Source organism: Anopheles arabiensis, chromosome 3 (genome assembly GCF_016920715.1).
Source record: "Anopheles arabiensis isolate DONGOLA chromosome 3, AaraD3, whole genome shotgun sequence".
Taxonomy (NCBI): Eukaryota; Metazoa; Arthropoda; class Insecta; order Diptera; family Culicidae; genus Anopheles; species Anopheles arabiensis.
Window position 1 is genome coordinate 11,667,871 of NC_053518.1, and position 19,863 is coordinate 11,687,733.

Below are 19,863 nucleotides of genomic sequence, written 5' to 3' on the forward strand. Positions count from 1 at the left end.
GCTACGAAAGAGGATGTTTCTTCTTGTTTAGTACATTAGAAAAAAGAATGATTCCTTCACCGGCAAACCGGATAACACATAGGAATGATGCGAATGGAGAAGGAAAACAGCACTGCACTGCAAAAACGTAATTCAAAAACGTCTATGCCTTGGCCAAGGGAGTGATTAGATGACGAAGGAGTAGTAACCTATCCCTGTTATTTACTCTTACTCGTAAATGTGTGAAATTATTGTTTACAAAGCCGTTGATGTTTAAAGGTTCATGAGCAGGTGACTCAGTTTCCTGTTTTGTTGGGCTAAACAGTGGAAGTTTCCAATATGCGCAATGGGTTTCCCAAAGGAGTAGAGTGTCCAGTTCTTGTTGGCGTCATACGTGCTCAAAACAAACACATTACTTATAAAAATACAATCGAGAAAAGGTAGTCAACGGCCTAGAGCATGAAAAAAAGACATTCTTTGGCTCCAGAGAGGATCGAACTCACGACCTTCGCGTTATTAGCACGACGCTCTAACCAGCTGAGCTATGGAGCCGCTTGCATGCAGGAGCGATACAACGCAATACAAATCAGCACAGCAGATCACACTTGCAATACCCTCGGAGCTTAGTAAAAATACCCAAACGCATGCGCACTTACACCTAAATGCCCCGTTTTGCGGATATTTGTATATTAGGCATGATGACGTTGCTTCGGGACTATCTTTAAACTGATAAAGTGTTGTAAAACACCCCAAAACCGAGGGGATTTTACGCGCTGTTTCACTTCCTGCGTCTCCGTGACTCAAAATCTGTTTTTGTAGTGTTTTTGTTTTGCACGTTTTGTTTTTGATTATCATTTGTTTTGGTTGCATTTCCTTATCGCTCTCTGTGTTTAGCTAGTTTGTTTTTGTTCGTGCTTAGTTTTATTGCTCTTTTTTAAACTGAACAAAGTATTAGCTTGTATAGTTTAACATTTTCTCTCTTCTTGTGTTCATTATGAGCTCTTTTTTATTTTTACATATTTTCCTTTCCATATTATTTTAAGCGTAAAACTATAAAAAATAGTCAGAGAAAATTGAGAATAACTTTTTAAACTGCCTCAACATACAAAAGTCGGCAAAAACTACTGATAACAGCAGCAAAAAAGTCATACGCCTTATTTGGTCGTGCAATTAACTATCCAACATTATGCATGATCATTTTCATCCTACAAATTGCTTCACCATCACATTAGTTGCACCTTTGCCTGTGGGGCGTAGTGCGTGCCACCGACCACCGATTCCCTTTTAGCGCACACAAGAGCCGACCCTTTAAGAGCATTGTCCCCCGACCACCTTCTTCCCGGTATGACCCGTTGGCCTTCGGAGCGGTCGGAACGGTCGGGACAAAATCGCATACCACCATCCACATAGGCACAGGACTTGAGGTCGATAATTTCACACTGATCACGATGCCAATAACTCCTTTAATGGTAAGCAGCAAAAAAGAGCTCAAGAATCATTCTTACACAGAGATCCCTGGGGATGACTTGGCGCTCTTGCTGGGTCCTCATTGTACGGGGCAACTTCCGCATAAGCAGAATGGTAACATGAGCAGAATATAGATTTAAAAATCACCTTTGTTCGTGATGGTGAAAGGATCTCAAAAGGGCTTTTGGTTTGTTTAAATAGAAAAGCTTATCCCTTGTTCATATATATAGGTCTAACTTCCGTTATGCTACTGTGAAGATACACCACCTTCTACATGTGTAGCTAGGCGTTACGACTTCATCTTCAAGACATTCTTCATCTCTGCTCTGGCACACACGCAACAGCAAACAGAACACGCATCAATTCCATTTTCCTGGGCTTTTATTTTGCCCTACACCACGCGAAAAACTGTAGTAGAGAGTGCAGTTTGCTTCCTTGCGTGCGACGACCAACCAACCAATCTGGCCAACGGGGGGAGAGAGCTCAAGAGCACGCTAATGATGATTTTATCTGGTGTTGCGATTGCATCATTTCAGCGCACACCTCGAACCTCGAGCCTGAGATGGTGAAGGAAGGAAATGTCGTGTCGCTGTGCCTGTCTACACTCCAGATGCTATCAGATACCCAGAGCTCTAGCTCTGCATGCGTCGCACTACTTAGACATTCATGCACCTTGCACCAAGCTGCTACTGATGCTGTAAGGTGTATGAATAAGAAGGAAAGTAAGCTCCAGAAATATAAAAAAAAACAGAAGCTGTGAGCTGGACGGGATGGGAGAGTGGCGTCGGTAGCACATTGACCATTCCGGGAGGAAGCACAGCATCCCCGAGCCGAGCGGCAAGTACAAAAGGGGGGAGTTGAAAGGGATACTTGACAACTTTACTGCTGGAATCGTTTCATCAGTTTCAAGTCGGGCCAGAACCAGTTCGACGCACTTTTCGAATTAGCGTAATTACGAGTTGAAGTGTTTGTAGGAAGAATCGTGTCATTTAGCAAGGAATATTGTTGTTTTTTGTTTTCAATAACGATTTTAATATTATGATGTAATCTTAGAAACATCATTTTTTTTAATAAATTGAACTATAAAAAACCTGAAAAAATAATAAGACAACAATCAAGAACAAATAAATAAGGAAAAAAGACATAAAGAAGCATAAGAACTTAAATAAATTAAATAAGTACTAAATAAAACAAATAAAAATAGGAAAATTCCATAAACGAAACTAAAACTTCTAAAAAATAACATAAAACAAATTGAAAAAAAAACTTATAAATTACTAAGAAAATAGAACGAAACTCAAACAAAAACACACCCAATTCCAACAACTTATAAACTGATCAACTCGCATAATCACTTCAGCGAATGCGTCCCGGAGATTGCCGATTGCCTGCCCGTGCCTCACCACTGATAATACAGAGGCGAAACGGAAACCGACGGCCTTGGTTGCGCCAAAGACCGATAATTGCTGCTGCATCTCGGTGGTGCCGCCCCGCGTGACGAATTGCACGAGACGGGTGCATGAGAATGCGAGAACAAGAACAGCTAAAGGGGCAGTTCAGTTGGTGGTGGTGGTGGTGGTGGTGGTGGTGGTAATAATGATAGTACACACCTTTCCTTTCCACCCTTTCAGTAGTTTTTACCCCCTTTTTACTCCCGAAGGAGCAAGTGATCTTTGACCGGTTTTGCGCAACTCTACGCGCGGCGAAGGCTGTAGTATTGGGGCTGGTGCTCCCGTTTCCTTCCTTTCTAGTTCTCCCGCCGGTACGCTCCAATACCACACGAAGGAAGGGGACGATGATGCACATTTGATTGACGGGATTGGGTTTTTGACGGATAGATCGACCCTTATACGCCCCGGGGACGTGAACAGTGCGTGTGATAACGTGCGCGCGCGTCACCCTTAACCCCGTTAACCTAAAAATCACAATTTTTCCACTCCCAATACAATCTAACCTGCAAAGAAAGGGCCTTTTAAACGCTCGAATTGTGATCTTCTCTTCGCTTTCCTTTCCTCGGTCCGCATTGGCCGTTACCGTCCTCATGTTGCGTCATCTAATGCGGAAGAGAGTGCGCGAACGGGCAGCATTTCGCAGTATTGCGCATAGCAATAAGGCCTAAATGGGTGGAAAACTCACACTCGGAACAAGCGGCCGATGGAAATCTTCGCACGCACCTGCCTTCATTGCCGGTTGCTGCTACCGCGGCCGAGGGGAAGGTGCTACCTCCGTACGAAACCACAGGGGTACGAATTGCCGTGCGAGCGTGCGAATGAACGGCGAAATGCACTTACTGAATGCACTTTATTTTTTTTTTTATTTTTTGTGGAAACACTTTCGATCTCTTTCGTGTTTGTTTTTGTTGAAGATTATTGTTAAATAAAGCGTGGTTTTAGGTAATTGAACATAATTAAGCTTTACGGCGAAGCTTTAATTAAGAGCTAAAATGTATAAACATCAACATTTGAAACATCAACATAAAGTGTGTAATATTCGTTTAAGCAATCGGTTGATCTGTTGATACATTTTGATGATAAAACATATTTATAATAATTGTGACTATTTCATTCCAACTATAAACCTCTGATGCTGTTGCCTCTTTTCATAAAACGCTTCCGGGGTTCATTGTAACATACAGGATGGACTGATCGATTGACTGATTGATGCAGGTTGATCGACAACCTTTTAACTTCACGGAAGCGGAATGAAGAGTCGCAACTCATGCAAAGATTATTAGCGAGGTAAAGGCATCATGCCGAGTTTCTTTCTCAATTTTAAACAAATGGTATAATGAGGTATAATCTAGTTTTTAATTCAACAGTTCATTGTATGATTTGTATGATTATATGCACTTTTTCAATAGCGTTTAGCCTTTCAAAAATACTTAGGAATTGTTTGATAAATCCCAAATAATCTGCACAATATGATGACATTTGGTTACTCTACTCATTTTTCATACAATATCTGTTAGAAATGAAACATAAATTATTACTACTTTCTTCTTATTTTTTTCTTCCTTTCTCTTTTGTCTTAGTTCTTTTACTTTACTGTTTTTCTCTTTAGTCTCTTATTCTAATAGTCTTCTTTTAGTTGATGAGTCCTGCTGTAATAAGAAATATATTATTGTTCTCTTACTCATCTCCTATTTATTTGTTTCATTTTCTCTATTTTTTCTACTTCTTTTTTCATCTTTGTTTGATTCGTTTTCTTCTTCTTCTTCTTCTTCTTCTTCTTCTTCTTACTCTGCTTATTCTTCTTCTTATTCTTATTCTTCTTCTTCTTCTTATTCTTCTTATTCTTCTTATTATTCTTCTTCTTCTTCTTCTTCTTCTTCTGCTTCTTCTTCTTCTTCTTCTTCTTTCCTTATTCGTCTAATTACTGTTATTCATTTTCTTATTATTCTTCTTATTATTATTCTTTTCAATTTAATCTTCTCCTTCTTCTTTCATTTCTTTACTCGTTTTTTCTTCAACTTGTACAACAACAGCTACTACTACTACTACTACTACTACTACTACTACTACTACTACTACTTTTAATATTACTATCACTTATGCTTTTCCATTGTTGCACGACATTGCGATGTACAAAAAGAGCAAAAACGCATTCGTATTTTTTTATTTTTGTTTTCTTTTTCTTTTTATTTTGTATTTTTCCCATATCCCAAACATTAGCAATCTGTTCAAAATCAATCAGTTAGAGCGAAAGAAAGCTCCGTAAAATTCCCTACAAACAATCAAAGCATGAGACTATGCGGATAGAATCAAAAAGAAAAAGTAAACTCAAAACACCCGCTAAAGGAAACGAGTGAAGTGATAAGAAAAAAAAACCCCACACACACACTCTGTTGGCGAAAGGGCACACACACTGATACACACACGCGCGCATTCGAATAGACAAAACAGCGCGCAAGAACAAATCCGCGCGCGCACACTCGCTTAAGCGCAACGCTGTGTCGTTACGTGTCGCACGTGTGTTAGTGTTTGGCGCGGAAAAGTCCAACCACGACCGATCGCACGGGACCGGGTTCGCGAGGAAATCACAGCATCCATGGTTGCAACCGCTTCACTGTACGATCGTCCGTCACCGAGGAAGGGCCACACAGCCACGCCAGCTCGCGTCGTGCGAAACAGAGCAGCGCGCGTGCGCGAAACGAAAGCGCGAAGAAAAAAAGGCAAAAGAAGGAGAAGACTACTTATTTCACGGTAAGAGCAAAGCGGGTGTGAGAGAAAAGCGCCAAAGCGTTGAGGGGGAGGGTTTTTCTTCGCGCGGGTTGAGCTTTTTTTCACCGCTCCCTTCCACCCGTTGCTTGGGGTTCGATGCACGTGCGCTCTCCTTTCGTTTTCCACTGCGCGAGTGCCGCGATACGTAACACGCTTGGATGATTTGATGTTGTTTTTTTTTTCTTCTGCTTTTTGGGTGGTGGAAAGGTGGATTGGTTTCCTTGTAAACGGGTGGAGAGGGGGGGTGTGTTACTACGGGCAACCACAGGCGGGCAGGCCCAGCAATCGGCAGGTGCTGTGCCGTGTTGTGTTGGAGTGCAGTTTTAGTGTGTTGTTCGGTGTGCGTGTTCCTTCAGATTCCAGCGCGTTCGGTACGTGGTTTGGCGGTTATTTTGGTGACGTTTCTGTCCTTCCGTGACGTGTCGTCCTTTAATTTGAGCTGATGAGCTCATTTGTATCACCCTCCGAGGAGAAGAATCAAAGTTCAACCACCAAACAGTTATTCTTGGCCACTTGTTATTCTGGTTGGCATGAGCGGCTAAAGGCCTGTGCTTTTTCTTGCTCGTGTGTGGTTCGTGGTCACTAGCCGGGAACCCGTGAACCGTGTGAATGTGTGAAGGTTTGTGCGGTTAGTGTAATTGCTTCCGTGCATCGGTGAAGGGAGGCTTCGATCCTGCTTGGCGCAGCTTACTTCGATTGGACATTGCCTCCATCACGTGCGACTGCCTCTCACTCTCTCTCTCTCTCTTTCTCTCTCTTTTTCCTTCAGTTGATTGGTGTCGTGGAAAAGCGCTATTTTTATCCCTTTTATCGTACTTTCGAGGGCAAAGACGAAGGAAACATACTGACTACTAAAACCAAATTTAATCCTAATATGTTTTTCTTCTATTTTCTTTGCAGAATTAAAGTGCAAATGACAAGCAATACTGAAACGACAGCTGTTTGCAATCCCAGCTAGCAGTTTGTTCACAAATTTGCTGCGAAACATAAGCAAATCTCCCCTTCGTGCACCCAAACGTACCTACACTACGAGAAATCCGCAAAACGGTGTATAAAACGGGGTGGCACGGCAGGCGGCCCGTTTCCAATTGATTTATAAGTCCATAAATTAAAAGTGAAACTTTCCGACCCAGCACAGAGAGGGAGACCAGCGATCTGTATTGTGCGTGTGTGTGCGTGTATGTGTGTGTTTGTTTGTAAGTGATCCATTTGCCAGCACTCCCCCCTTGCAGCAGGCATTATTGATCGGCAGCGCCTGCTGCTCTTGTTCATTGGTGTTCGATCGAATGCTGGGCACACCCCGCCAGTGATCCGTTTGATCCGTGGGGTGAATTTCCCACCCCCTCCTCTCAAAGAAAAGGAGTGCGCGGGAAGTGTCATTGCGTGCGCCCCAAAGTGAACCAAAGTGCAGTGAAGCAGCAGGTGTGTCGTGTGTTGTGTGGTGCGTGTTCGAGTCGCGATCGGAGAAGGACCTTTGAGTCGCGTCGACGCGCACGTGTGCCGTGCCGTCATCAATAAATCGAAACCGTTTTCGGACGGAAAACGGAAAAGAAACACCCGTCGAGCGGGAGTGAGCGGGGGAGAGGACACGCATTTCGGTGTGATTTTCATCGTAGTGGTGTTTTTTTTCTTCTTGTACCGGCGTCCTTCAGCACAAGAGCACAGGATGGCCTTCTTCAAGAGCATCTGGAAAAATAGCTCCAAGCACAAGAGTGAGTATGGGGAGCTGAGAGCGAGTGGGTTCGGGCAAAGGGGCAAGAAATAATTGTACGATGATCGAGTTTAAATGGATTTGTTCGCAGTGAATTGCGCATAATGGAGGAGCAATGGAGGTGTTTTTTTCAATAGTTTTGTTTTACGAAACTGCGATAAAGGCAACATTTGATGTCAATGTGTGTTTTTGTTTAATAAAATTTACGAAAAAGTGGGTTAAAAGGAAATCATTTTGTTTTGTAAAATATTACTTAATATTTTGTTGGGACATATTCTTGACGATATAATCTGAACAATTTAACAAATCAGGTTTTTAAAAGAATCCAAATAATTAATAATGAAATTTGATTGATTTATTACTGTTTGACTTGATTTGGTTTATTTATTATTTGATTTATTATTTGCATCTTTAATATCATTTAGATATTATACCTGAAAATAGTATCAACAGATGCTTTTTGACGTTCACGAAATGTTCTGATGGTACTGTAATAAGTTAGTTTTCCTATTTGAATTAAACAAATAATCATCTGAGCTGTTCATTTGCAACGACATTGAAATCCTAATGGGAAAGAAATTATGTCAACCGGTACAATGGTATCTGTGCAATCGATTCGTCTCTGTCTGGAAGGGGTAGACGAATATAATTTTGAAACAGCAAGGCATCAGATGCAGAGGTATATAAGTATCCCATTTCCAGACAAGAGTTTGTAGTGAATTACGCAAAGACATTAAGGCAGCACTATTTACGTAAAAGAAAAACAAAGACTATAGCTCTTGTTCTGTAAAGAAAAGAGATAAATAAAGGCAAGCAAGCATTTGCAATATTATAAATAAATTATAGAAATGAAAAGTATAAAGACAGATCTCTTAAGAAAGGAAAAGGACATTAACAATCACTATACAAATTGTACTAAATTTCCTACGCTATTTCCTACGCTGCACATTTACTACTGGGTATGGTTTGTCGACTGAAACTGAAATTGTATCGGATACATACCCGAACCAAGTATTGTTTTGAATCCGAATCCGGAACAGTTCCAGATACAGTTTTTGAAAATAAATGAAATCGGGAGCTATTTCTGGATCAGTAAGGGTTCATGATCGGCTACAGGACCGGTATGGGTTCAGCATCAGTTCCAGGTCTTTTAAGGGTTTACTTTCAGCTCCAGGACTGGTATGGATTCATGAGTAGTCATGTCAGTTCCAAGTCCGATATGGGTTCATGATCGGTTCCGGGACCGGTATGGGTTCATGATAGGTTGCTGGGTAGGTATAGGATCATGATAGGTTCCAAATCCCGTATGTGGTCCTGATAGGTTCCTGGGCAGATTTCATGGTAAGTTCCAGGACCCGTATGATCAGTATTGGTTCCTGGCTCGGGTTGGGCTCGGTATCGGTTCCTGAACTTGCATACGTAAACAATAAACAATAAACAATAGGTTCAGTGCCGGTCCCGCATGCATTAGGTCTTGTGCAGTTCTTGAACCAGAAAAGGTGATGTATTGGTGGGCAGGACCAGTATGGATTTTGGTTTTGGTTTTAAGACTCTTAAGGGCTGGTCAGAAGTAACACATTTTAATTGGGTTTCGAGAGAATTGTTTTCGGTGCACTCTATACAGTAAAGGAAATATTTGATTTTTTTTTTGCGTAGCCCTGTAACCTGGACAAATTAACTAGTTCATCATATCAGATAATTCCCAGCAACCAAGACTCATGAATTTCCAATATTCCAAACACATCCAATTGGATTTGATCAATCCATATGAGAATGTTGTGGAAATCGTTCTTAGGTAAACCAAATTATAAAAAATCAGTATAGATCATTGAAACAAACATAATTAAGCTATTTGGAAAGACTTATTTTCATTTTGGACATCGCTTAAAAGATTTATACGAAGCTAGCCTAATTGTTGCAGCCATTCTCAGACAAGTTATCCGTAGGCCTATATTAAACACGGTATTGACAAAAAAAAATATCATTTTACAAACTACCAAGGCTATTTCACCTTGTTTAACGATCGACAGCGTCTAACAATATTCTTGCAAGAAATTGGCACACTCGCTTCAGTTTGCAAACCTCCTAAAAGGCTCTTCATTAAAGCAAACAAACACACTAGGCGCACATTCCCTTAGCGCAGTCATACTAAAACTTGCCCACCTAAATCGGTTAACCTGCGAAGTGAACCGTAAAATGAAGTTTGAAAAGATTTTAGTGCAATGCTTTAATGCGCTACCGTGAAGAAGCCGATGATTACACACGATCGACGCATAACGCATAAAATTCCTCCTATCCAAACCGCGAATGGCATTTCGGGGTTGGTTTGCGGCACATTAATGGCACATTAGTGTTGCGCTACACTTTAATGAATTGAATGTTTGTGTTTTTCGCGTCACGTCGTGCACCGTCGTGTACCGTCGTGTTCTGGGAGCGAAACACTTCAATTCGCTTGTCGATTTTGTGGATGGATCTCAGCTGCATACATTTGTCCCGATGTGTGTCGGGGTGGTGAATGAATCAAATCATCGGCTGCAGCAGCATACAGGCGCCGGCCTGGGGCGGAAAAAATCAATCCCAAGTCCTCCCCTTCACGGATGGGGGTAACATAACGTAACCGCGCGAGCCGGAACGCTTGAAAATACCTCGTTTTTTGGGGAGTGGGTTGACCAAATGATTATGCGTTCGAGTAGGAGATGATTGCCTCGACGGATGGGTTCATTAGCGGACATCTTCCCCACACACTCACACACACACACACAAACACACTGATACGCACAGTTATCCGGCTTTTCTTTGGTGCTGCCCAAGCGGCATGCCGTTCCAAAACAAAAGCATTTGTTCGTCTTCAATTCAAACGCAATCATCAATTGAACGGCTAACGGCTGGAAACAATCGGCACCGCCAACGAGGGGAAAGCTGCCCAAGCGTTGATCGGAGGAAAACGATGCCTTGCCTGTTGGACATGAATCATGGATGCATGGTAAACACACAATAGCGCAAACACAACCACATGCCAGTACAATCGGAGAGTCGCTGGCCCCGAATTTGATAATACACAGCCCGGTCCGGTTGTGCTGTTGATGGTTAAGGTTAACTGAAGCTTGTTCACCTTTTGCACGGTTTTGCGGGCTGGCGGGGCCCGGTTCCTACTCCAGTTCCTACAGATTTGCACAGCTGAATGTAACCTATCGGCAAACGCACTAGAACTGGATGCACAATGCTGAGCTGGGGTGCATGACTGCTGGTGTTACCATGGGCAGATGGGTTTGGGTGGCTGGCTGGCTGACTGGGCAAGAATTGCTTATCGGAGCAGCAGCCAGCAGTATCTGCATCCTCGTATCGTTCGAATTTTGGGGTCAGCGGAAATGCAGTTCATTAATCTCGTTTTATTCTAGAAAGATCATTCACCGGCATGTGTTACAAGATGAATTTAAAACAATTAAAGGTTAAAAAAGGTGTCGCCTTTGAAGTTAGACGCCGTGTCATAAGCGACTTGATTTGTGTTTCGTGATTTAGGATTCAGGTGAATCAGGCATGAGAAATTAACTCTAGGATGTAAACAATCAAATAATAGCATTGATTCGCGAATCTTGCACAAATCACCCATCTTCATTTGACAATTACGGTTACTAATTAATTTGGAGACTTAAAAACATATTCGTTGACTTCATTCGTGATTCTTGATTCATCATTCAGATGAATCAGTCATGAAAATTTAAGAAATTTATACTGTAGAATATAAAAATCAAACAATTTGATGGATTCACGAATCTTTCACAAATTGCAAATCTTCATTTGAAAATTACGGTTAATAATTAATTTTAAGGCTTAAAAAACATATGTAATTTAGGGCAGGAATAATTGTTTTTGAATGTTTTATGAGTATTCAAGAACAATTCGTAGGATAAGAGTAATTGTTGTTTTATAATTTTCAAGATTTAAGATTTGGAATTAGACCGTATCAGTCCGTTTTCCCGTAAGCAAATTCAGAGTTTCAAAACTTGTTCAAATTCTTTTTTTGTAAAACCTTTAGATCTTTAAATCTTGTAAGAAGACACAGAACGATAGAAAGAGTTACAATTCGTAAATGATTCAACAATTCAGTAACATGTGTTATTTTATACACATCTTCGTTTATTGATATTACAATCTGTTCCCGAGTTCCGAGGAATCTCGAATAATGAGGATTTGGTGATACGCGGTTGTCTAAATGTGTGAGATTGGTAAAATTTGGTGCCAAAAGTTATCAAATACAATATAAATTCCTTTTTTTTTAGCTAAACCCATTCAATGATTTGCCCGAGCTTCACTCGAACAAGTGGAGCGCTTTGGCAGTGATTTGCACGAGTGAGATACGATAGTGTCCTCGGAACGCATCAATCGCGTAACACTGGAATAGATTGTATTTTAAATTTCAAATATAAATTCATAATTTAGACATCCTAAAAAGACATAAGGATAAATTATGAGGCAATTCATAATCATCTGTGATTTTTTTTTCATAGGTTCTCACAATTTTAGGACCCTTTCTTGACTCTTTATGCTGGGAAGTGAACTTTGTGTAACGTTAATTGGACTCTACGGCACCGTACATGGCGTCATGCTCATTTGGAATGTAATAGGAATTTCTGATGTGCTTGTTCAAAAAATGGTGCTGCAGAGTCCTCGTGACATAAAGTTCCCTTCCCGTCGTAAGAAACAGTTACAAAAGTGTCCCAAAATTATGAGAGCCACTGTAAAAATCCTGCTCCAATAATGCTCCAGAGGTTTCAATCCCAAGAATATTCATAGATGAAGTCAAAGAAATTAAAGTACTTTGCCGTATGGTTGATTTCATACTCGTTTCGTTTTTCTCTAACATGAAAGAGAGACTCAACATGATACGCGAGGTGACACGCGTGATAAGACGTGATTGCAGTAACACATTTTACAGGATGTGCGTTTGAAATCTTATCCATAAATACACCAAGCCCTACTTTCAACATCCTGAAGACTTTCACCTTGCGCAGTTTAACTCAACTGCTATCGTTGATTATAATCATCATTTGCATATTAACAGCTTTTAAATTGGTGATACAGTTGGATCGACAAGTGATCGACAATGACCTGCCCTAAAAAGAAAAGTCGATCCACACTCTATCTATAATCGATCAAGTTTTCCATGAAATGGGAGATATCCCCCATTCCATTCTTCAACAAAGTCACTGGTGGCGTGTCCACTATGGCGCTGTCTTTAGGTCTCTCAGTTACTTATCATACCAGCTTCAGCACCAACAACATAAATGTGCATGTTCTGCTGTGAAGTTGCTGCAGCTGATATTGCTTATGCAACACGACCTGGCCGGGCTGGCAGGAGCAGCACTCTATCAATCTTTAATGTCCGGCACCGGCCGCGGACTGGCGCGATTGCAAAACGGTGTGTGTGGTTATCATCATTAACGGCGGGTGTCAGGTTTTCTATGTGGTCTGATGCTCGGTGCAGGCGCCAATTTTGCACTGAAAGCGCCAATCTGACGGACCTGATTTGATGGGGGGCTCGGTGCTCGATAGCGAACGGGAGCGATAGCCAAGCGACAGGTTGTTTAATATTCCAACCATTATCGTTCGTCCGATGTGGCAACACGGAATGTGGTTACTTGAATTTTTGCAAACAATTTAAAGCAAACATAATTACATCGATTTTGCTTGTGAGCGCACAAAATGACTAATTGCATGAACCTGTCTTTCCCTTTTTTTCTTGCAGAGTTGTGCGAGGAGCTTGCGTTAGCGAACAGTATTCGAGATTTTTCCGAAAATCACGACGAACTGGAGGACGGTTCGAACGAAGCCATCAGCTACAGCGTGAAGTACCTCGGCAACACACCCGTCCCTACTCCGCGGTCCGAGAATGCTACGGCGGAAGCGGTCAAGAGCATCATAACCGCAGCCAAGGGTTAGTGTCAACTTGGGAATTCCACAAGCTCCGTTAAGCTAATTCAATTCCAATGCATTCTTCCGACAGGTAACAAGAAGCTGCAACGCGTCTCACTGTCGATCTCACCGAAGGGTATCGAGATGATCGACACCGGTACCGGCGAAACGCTGCTCCAGGTGTCGATCTACCAGATCTCGTACTGCTCGGCCGACGCCAACCACGATCACGTGTTTGCGTTCGTCGGCTGCACGCTCGGCTCGGAGGCGGAGGTGAAGGAGATGTGCTTCCGGCGCACGGCGGAGGAGATCAACCTCGAGGGACCGCTCGTGTGCCATGCCTTCCTGTGCCAGAAGCGCAAGATGGCGCAAACCGTCACGCTGACGGTGGCGCGCAGCTTCGAGCGTGCGTTCCAGATCTGGCAGAGCAAGCAGTTCCACGCGGAACGCAAGCGCAAGGAGCTGGAGGAGCGCATGGAGCGGGACCTGCGCGGTAGCCAGGAACTGGTGCGTAAAGCTGCAACGAGCGATTCGAACGGCAGTGCCGGGCAGCAGCGGGATGAGAGCGAATGTCGCAGCTTGCTGATCGATTTTAACTCCGAGCTGACGGAGATCTGCTCCGACGCTCACCATCATCGGGAGCTTCTGCAGAACACTTGGGTGCGTTGCCGTTAGCGTTTACCTGCTTCGTTACCAGCTAACTTAACGGGCCTGTTCATTCTACTTGCAGGTATCATTTGAAGATGATCAAAAGCCACAAGAGTTTCTCGCGGTGCCAACACTATCTTCCAACTCCGGCTGGAGCGGGATGGCCATCTGCTCAAACTGAGCAACCAGTCTCGCCTCCGGACTACAATCACAACAACAACAGCAACAGAATAGAATTAGAATCATCATGCTAAGCTTCATGTTGCGTTTGCGTTTTGGATGGGAGTTTGGAGCGATCAGTTTACAAATGCTTTGAGAGTTTTTTTTTTTAATATTATTTTCGAATTTTGCCTTCTTCAGCCGTCAAACAACACAATAAGTTCGATTTAGATTAAGAGTGCTACTAAGCTATCGCATACATTGGGGTTTAGTCATTATTTGGGTCATATTCAAGTCATACTTATGGTAATGTTTTGTTTACAATTCTCCTTTTTTTAAAGAAAGCGCCCTCTGTGTCCCGATTGTCCCATATTTGCATTAGTTTGTGATATTTTAAATAAAAAACGACAGTTCAAACAAAATGAAAATTTGTCCTTTCGTGGTAATGATGTGGTAAGTATTGATGGGTAATCTGGAGTGGAGTCATGGATGAACTCCGGTGCGAGAAATATTAATCTGACTCTGGATCATAGCCGGATTCGACTCCGGAACAGTCCGGATCAGCCCGGATATGTTCGGATCAATCTGGATCAGTCGAGATCAGTTCGTATCAGCTCGTATCAGTCCGCATGAGTCCGGATGAGCCCGGATGGGTCTGGATGAGTCTGAACGAGTCCGGTAGCGTCCGGGCGAATAGTTCAGGTGGACGTTGCAATTGCTAATACTCAAAATGACTGTCCATTATCATTCAGTCAATTATTGGTGAGTCTGACTCCGGAAAAAATGGTTTTTACCCATCACTAGTGGTAAGTAGTTCACATAATTGATTCGTATTACAATTTATGTAGCACGAGAAGTAAAAATACCGTTAAAGAAATTGAAATTCAAATGGACCACGTTTTTCTACACTGGCTGCAGAAGTAACACAAAAGTACGCAGCCAATTCCAAGAACACGGTGGTAGCCTGAGAAATAAAAAACGTAAAATAATGAAAAACAAATTCCGTAGAATTATTCCAAAATTTCGTGTGCTTATGAAACAATATTTAATTAATTAATTTGTAATGGTATTAAAATATAAAATTAAAAAAAAGTTTACATAAAATGACCAGTGAGCGCCCACTATTCCAAACCAGCTGTCAAACTGGCGAACGAAGATAAACAAAACAAACCGACTGGGAAGCCGCAATGGACGGTACGTGCTCACAGCGAATATCTCATTTTTAAGTGTAATTTACCTTCTAACCAACAATTTCACTGTGCTTTCACAGAAAACAAAGACGCCAGCTTGCTGGTAATCGTGCTCGATACCAATCCCTCCCAGCGCATTATCCGCGAGAAGCCGCACAACCTCACGCAATGTCTGGACTCGATCGTGGCGTTCGCGAACGCACACCTGATGCAGAAGGCACAGAACAAGCTGGCAGTGTTGGCCTGCCATCATCATGCGACGTAAGAATGGCATGATTAGTCCTACTGCTATGCTAATAACTCATCCTTTCATTCTACCCAAATTTGCAGCCAATTCCTGTACCCAACACCCGGCAAACCGCTCGACATCCGGCAGGTCGACGGGCAGTACGAAGTGTTTACACTGGTGGAGAAAACGATCAAGCAGAAGCTAGCGCACATGATCAACACGGCGCCACCTTTAACAACACCGACGGAATCCCTGCTGGCCGGCAGCATGTCGATGGCACTCTGCTACATCGCGCGGGTAACTAATGCTGCCCTATTGCGGTGCAATTCTGCTTTTTCTCACTCACATTTTTTTGTGTTCAGATAAATCGCAACAAAGCACCCGGTTCGAAGATTAACTCGCGTGTGCTGGTCGTCACCGGGAGTAATGAGTGTGCCTCACAGTACATGACGTACATGAACGTGTTCTTCACCGCACAAAAGCAGGGCGTGGTTGTAGATGTGTGTGCCCTCGATAAGGCGCTTAGTTTGCTGCAGCAAGGGTGCGATATTACCGGCGGGCAGTACCTTCGGCTGGAGCAGCTGGAGGGTTTTCTGCAGTATCTTTTGGTTGGTATAGCGGTACCGACAAGGGGTGGGAAAGTGCAATCAATAACGAACTTACGTGCCTTCCTTTTCCAGTGGGTATTCCTGCCCGATCCGCAGATGCGCTGCAAGCTCGTCCTTCCGCCACCGGTGAAGGTGGACTACCGTGCTGCATGTTTCTGCCACCGCGAGCTGATCGACATCGGTTACGTTTGCTCCGTTTGTTTGTCCATTTTCTGCAAATTCAGTCCCATCTGTACCACCTGCCAGTAAGTGGCGACTTCCATATTCGTCAAACTATGGAGTGCTAACATCATTTTCTTTCACTTTCAGTACCGTCTTCAAAGCACCGGCACCGATCGCAGCCAAACCGAAGAAAAAGAAGCTTAAAGCGTGAATCTTCATTTACTCTCGAAGGCTAACAATAATAAATGCAGCCTCACCTATACCTATACCCATCACATCTATTCTCTCTACTACTACTACTCATTCCGAACCATTTTGCAGATGTACATTGGTCCGAAGTTGGCGGGCAGGAAGGGAAGCACAAGCTGCCCGTACTTGAGTGTGGTCGGGTTTGCAAATTTAAAGATATCCGTCAGCGGTTGCATCATCAGGCTGAGGTCTCTGAAAGCAAGAAAATGAGGTTATTATTTGAGTCCTTTTCGCTGCACGATTCCAAGCGTGCCTTACTTGATCGTAACGGTCATTCCAATCTCACTGAACACGTTACTCAGCGCCATATGCACCACACCATCGTTCTGTACCGGGCTTAGGCTGCACGTGGAGTACACGAGCGTTCCACCCGGTCGCAACAGCTTCAAACAGTTGCCCAAAATGCTCGCCTGCAGTTCGGGCAACCGTAGCCGCTCCTTCACGCGCGACGGTTTGAAAATGTTGTTATCGTTCTCCATCACCGAGTGGCGATCGTTCGTGCACGGTACGTCCACCAGCACCCGATCGTACATCGAGTGCTCCTGCAGGTTGCGCGCATCGGACTGCGTGATGAAGCAGCGCTTCTGCTTCCACTTCTCGTCGAAATCGTACAAATACTGGCGCATCAGCTGGCGGATTCGGTTGCAGCGGCTCTCCTGCAGATCGTTCATTACCATCGTGCCGGGGTGCAGGGTTTGCAGCAGGAGCAACGATTTGCCACCCGGTGCCGCACAGGCATCCAGCACCCGATCGCCCGGCTGCACGTTGAGCGCTAGCGGGGGCAAACAGGAAGCTCCATCGAACAGAAAGTGCGACAACACCCCCGTGCTACACTTGCGGGGACAGCGGAAGGTGGACACGTTCGCCCGTTCGTACGTGTACAGGTGCAGCTGTTCCGGGATGGTGAACGATTCGTCCATTTCGATTTTGAGCGGAAAATCGGTACTGTTGCTGTAGTATTTGTAATGCTCCGACTCGAACACGTAGTCCTCCATGCCTTTCAGCTTCGAGGCGGGCACAAACTCGTGCAGTGCCGCTGCCGTACCAACAGCCGGATCGACCATGCGCTGGTAGTCGATCTCCGAATCATCCTTCAAGCTTTTGTCGAGCGATTGCTTGTAATCGACCACCTTTGCTTCCGCGGAAGAATCGCTCCCACTGTTCGATGTGCTCAAGCTGCTGGGAGCTGCACTCGGATTGGCCCGGTACAAACTGTCCGTTTCCGAACGCTCCTGATTCGCCTGGAAGGCGGCAACGCGGTCGCCCATCTTGAACACTTTCCCACCGGCGGCCAACTGTTGCTGCTGATCTTCGCCATTCGCCAGTGCGCTCTTGCGTGCCAAGTAAATGTCCCGTAAGCTTATTGCCCCATCCGATTGGAGCAGCCGGATAGTGTCCTCCGTGTCGCCGAACTGGTTCACCAGTGCGATGTACTTGTGTTCGCACTGCAGCGCTATCCGGACGCTTTTCCATCGTGCCCCAAACACGGAGCCGTAGAAATCGTCAAAGTTTTCCAGCGCCCGGTCCTTGGGGAACTGTTTCTTCCGCAGCTCGGACTGGAAATGCGATTTAATCGAGGGGTGGTTTTAGTAATTGTACTGTTGCGTTGTTGTCCACCTTTCCCCCACTTACCCAATGCGTTTTTGCATGCCGAAAGCGTTGTAAAATTAGGGGTAGCCGGTGAGTCGGTCGCAGCATGCTGAATGTTGACAGTTATGTAAAAGCCGCTGCGGGTGCTGTAAACAATAACAAACGGCTTCCCATGTGGTTGTCAGCAGTGTGGCCAGCAAATCGATTGTACGAATGAACGCAATCAGTATGCTTTCGTTTATTTTTACAATTTAATTTTAATTTTATTTTTTTATTATCTGGTTTTTGTGAACCAGTTCCGTTTGAAGATATATATTCAAGCTGTTTGAAAAAATGTTTGTGAGGTTACTTTACCCCTGTTGCTATCACGTTCGAAGAGAGGATGTGCAAAGTAGAGAACGAATGAATTAAACAAATGAACAGATGAACCCGAGAAAGAGAGAGAGAGAGAGAGAGAGAGAGAGAGAAAGAGAGACAGAGATAGTGGTCAATGGTCGTACACAAACGATTGTTCACTAAATGTTATTAACATTATTTTATTAAACATTGAAAAACTATAATACAGGCGGTCCCCAAGATACACGGTTATTGGGGACCGAAAACGGCCGCAAAATACCGCGTATCTCGAATTTCCGCGTAAGTCGAATCTCGTGATTTCCAGCCAAAATATCACTAATTTTCGTGCAATTTTGCAAGTAGGGGGTGGTTTTAGCCACCAAATGAATTATTTGATATGTTTCTAATGAATTAAACAGTTTTAAACCTTTGTAAATGGTATTTTACATTCGATCAATACGGTATTTCACAATGGATGTGTCAAATCAGTACAATTTGCTCAAAGAACTGTCAAATTTTAAAAACCGCGTATCTCCGAATCCGCGTATAAGAGGTACCGTGTTTGTGTTTGTTTACTAGCAAATAGATTCTTCCATTTCGCTGGTCCGTGCACATTTTATAGACTAATAATATTGCCGAAGTCTTGCAGTGATGTAAGTGAATGAGTTAAAGTAATCGATGTATTAAAATTACGTTGTGTATATTAACCTTAGGCCGCACTTAATTCATCTTTTCCTCGTCAACATGTTTGGAAAAGATGGGCAAGCGTGGGCAAGGTCAATACAAATAAATAAATAAATAACGGATTGGCAGACGAAGACGCACATCCCAAGCGCCACAGATTAAGCTTAAACGACTGGAAAATTGAATATCCATAGAAAAAAAAAAATGAAAGCTCCACAGCTTCATTGGTTTGATCAATAGATGGCGTATTACAACTCATCATTATATTGCTATCCTTTTCTTGCAATGTGTTTCGACAAGTTTCATCTTATCATGACCTATATAACCTTCTAACTTTCTGAGCACAAATCTATATGAATGGTCGTGTGGTCAGATACATGGGTATCAACACCAACGACCATTACTCAAATCTCACTTGCTTCAGTGCTGGTGGTTTCCGATGGAGTTTAGTATTTAAACAATCGTATCGCCGTTCTAGTTCTAGCGATGCATAAATTCAATGCGAAACCATACAACAGTACAGAGGAAATGAGAAAGCTCTCCTCCAAGCGAGGAAGCTCAACTGGTTGGGTATCCCACAAACAGATGGCACCACCAGCTTTTTTGCTATTTTTAGAATGCATGAGTCGTTTGGCGTCTGCTAAACGAAGTCTTTCTATATTCTGTTTAGATAGAGAACTTGAGTCGTTTAGAAGCCGTTTAGTGGTCGTTTAGTGGA

The 19,863-nt window shown here is 43.3% G+C and overlaps 3 protein-coding genes and 1 non-coding gene across 4 annotated transcripts; 2 read left to right on the forward strand and 2 right to left on the reverse strand.

Moving 5' to 3' along the window:
* Nucleotides 1-457: 457 nt before the first annotated feature.
* Trnai-aau lies at nucleotides 458-531 on the reverse strand. Its single transcript has one exon. It is a non-coding gene; the product is annotated as a tRNA-Ile (tRNA).
* A 4,966-nt stretch (nucleotides 532-5,497) lies between these two features.
* On the forward strand, nucleotides 5,498-14,519 carry LOC120902665 (low density lipoprotein receptor adapter protein 1-B-like). The gene is made up of 5 exons (XM_040311623.1): nucleotides 5,498-5,648; nucleotides 6,567-7,378; nucleotides 13,124-13,312; nucleotides 13,382-13,950; nucleotides 14,021-14,519. The coding sequence occupies exons 2-5, from the start codon at nucleotides 7,333-7,335 to the stop codon at nucleotides 14,117-14,119; spliced, it is 903 nt and encodes a 300-aa protein (XP_040167557.1). The 5' UTR covers nucleotides 5,498-5,648; nucleotides 6,567-7,332; the 3' UTR covers nucleotides 14,120-14,519.
* A 689-nt stretch (nucleotides 14,520-15,208) lies between these two features.
* Nucleotides 15,209-16,561, forward strand: LOC120903774 (general transcription factor IIH subunit 3). Its single transcript, XM_040313381.1, has 6 exons — nucleotides 15,209-15,291; nucleotides 15,368-15,548; nucleotides 15,618-15,813; nucleotides 15,879-16,124; nucleotides 16,197-16,369; nucleotides 16,434-16,561. The coding sequence occupies exons 1-6, from the start codon at nucleotides 15,285-15,287 to the stop codon at nucleotides 16,495-16,497; spliced, it is 867 nt and encodes a 288-aa protein (XP_040169315.1). The 5' UTR covers nucleotides 15,209-15,284; the 3' UTR covers nucleotides 16,498-16,561.
* Nucleotides 16,487-18,263, reverse strand: LOC120903773 (5-methylcytosine rRNA methyltransferase NSUN4). Its single transcript, XM_040313380.1, has 3 exons — nucleotides 18,168-18,263; nucleotides 16,794-18,091; nucleotides 16,487-16,727 (listed from the first exon to the last, which is right to left on the reverse strand). The coding sequence occupies exons 1-3, from the start codon at nucleotides 18,231-18,233 to the stop codon at nucleotides 16,583-16,585; spliced, it is 1,509 nt and encodes a 502-aa protein (XP_040169314.1). The 5' UTR covers nucleotides 18,234-18,263; the 3' UTR covers nucleotides 16,487-16,582.
* Between the last annotated feature and the right edge of the window lie 1,600 nt (nucleotides 18,264-19,863).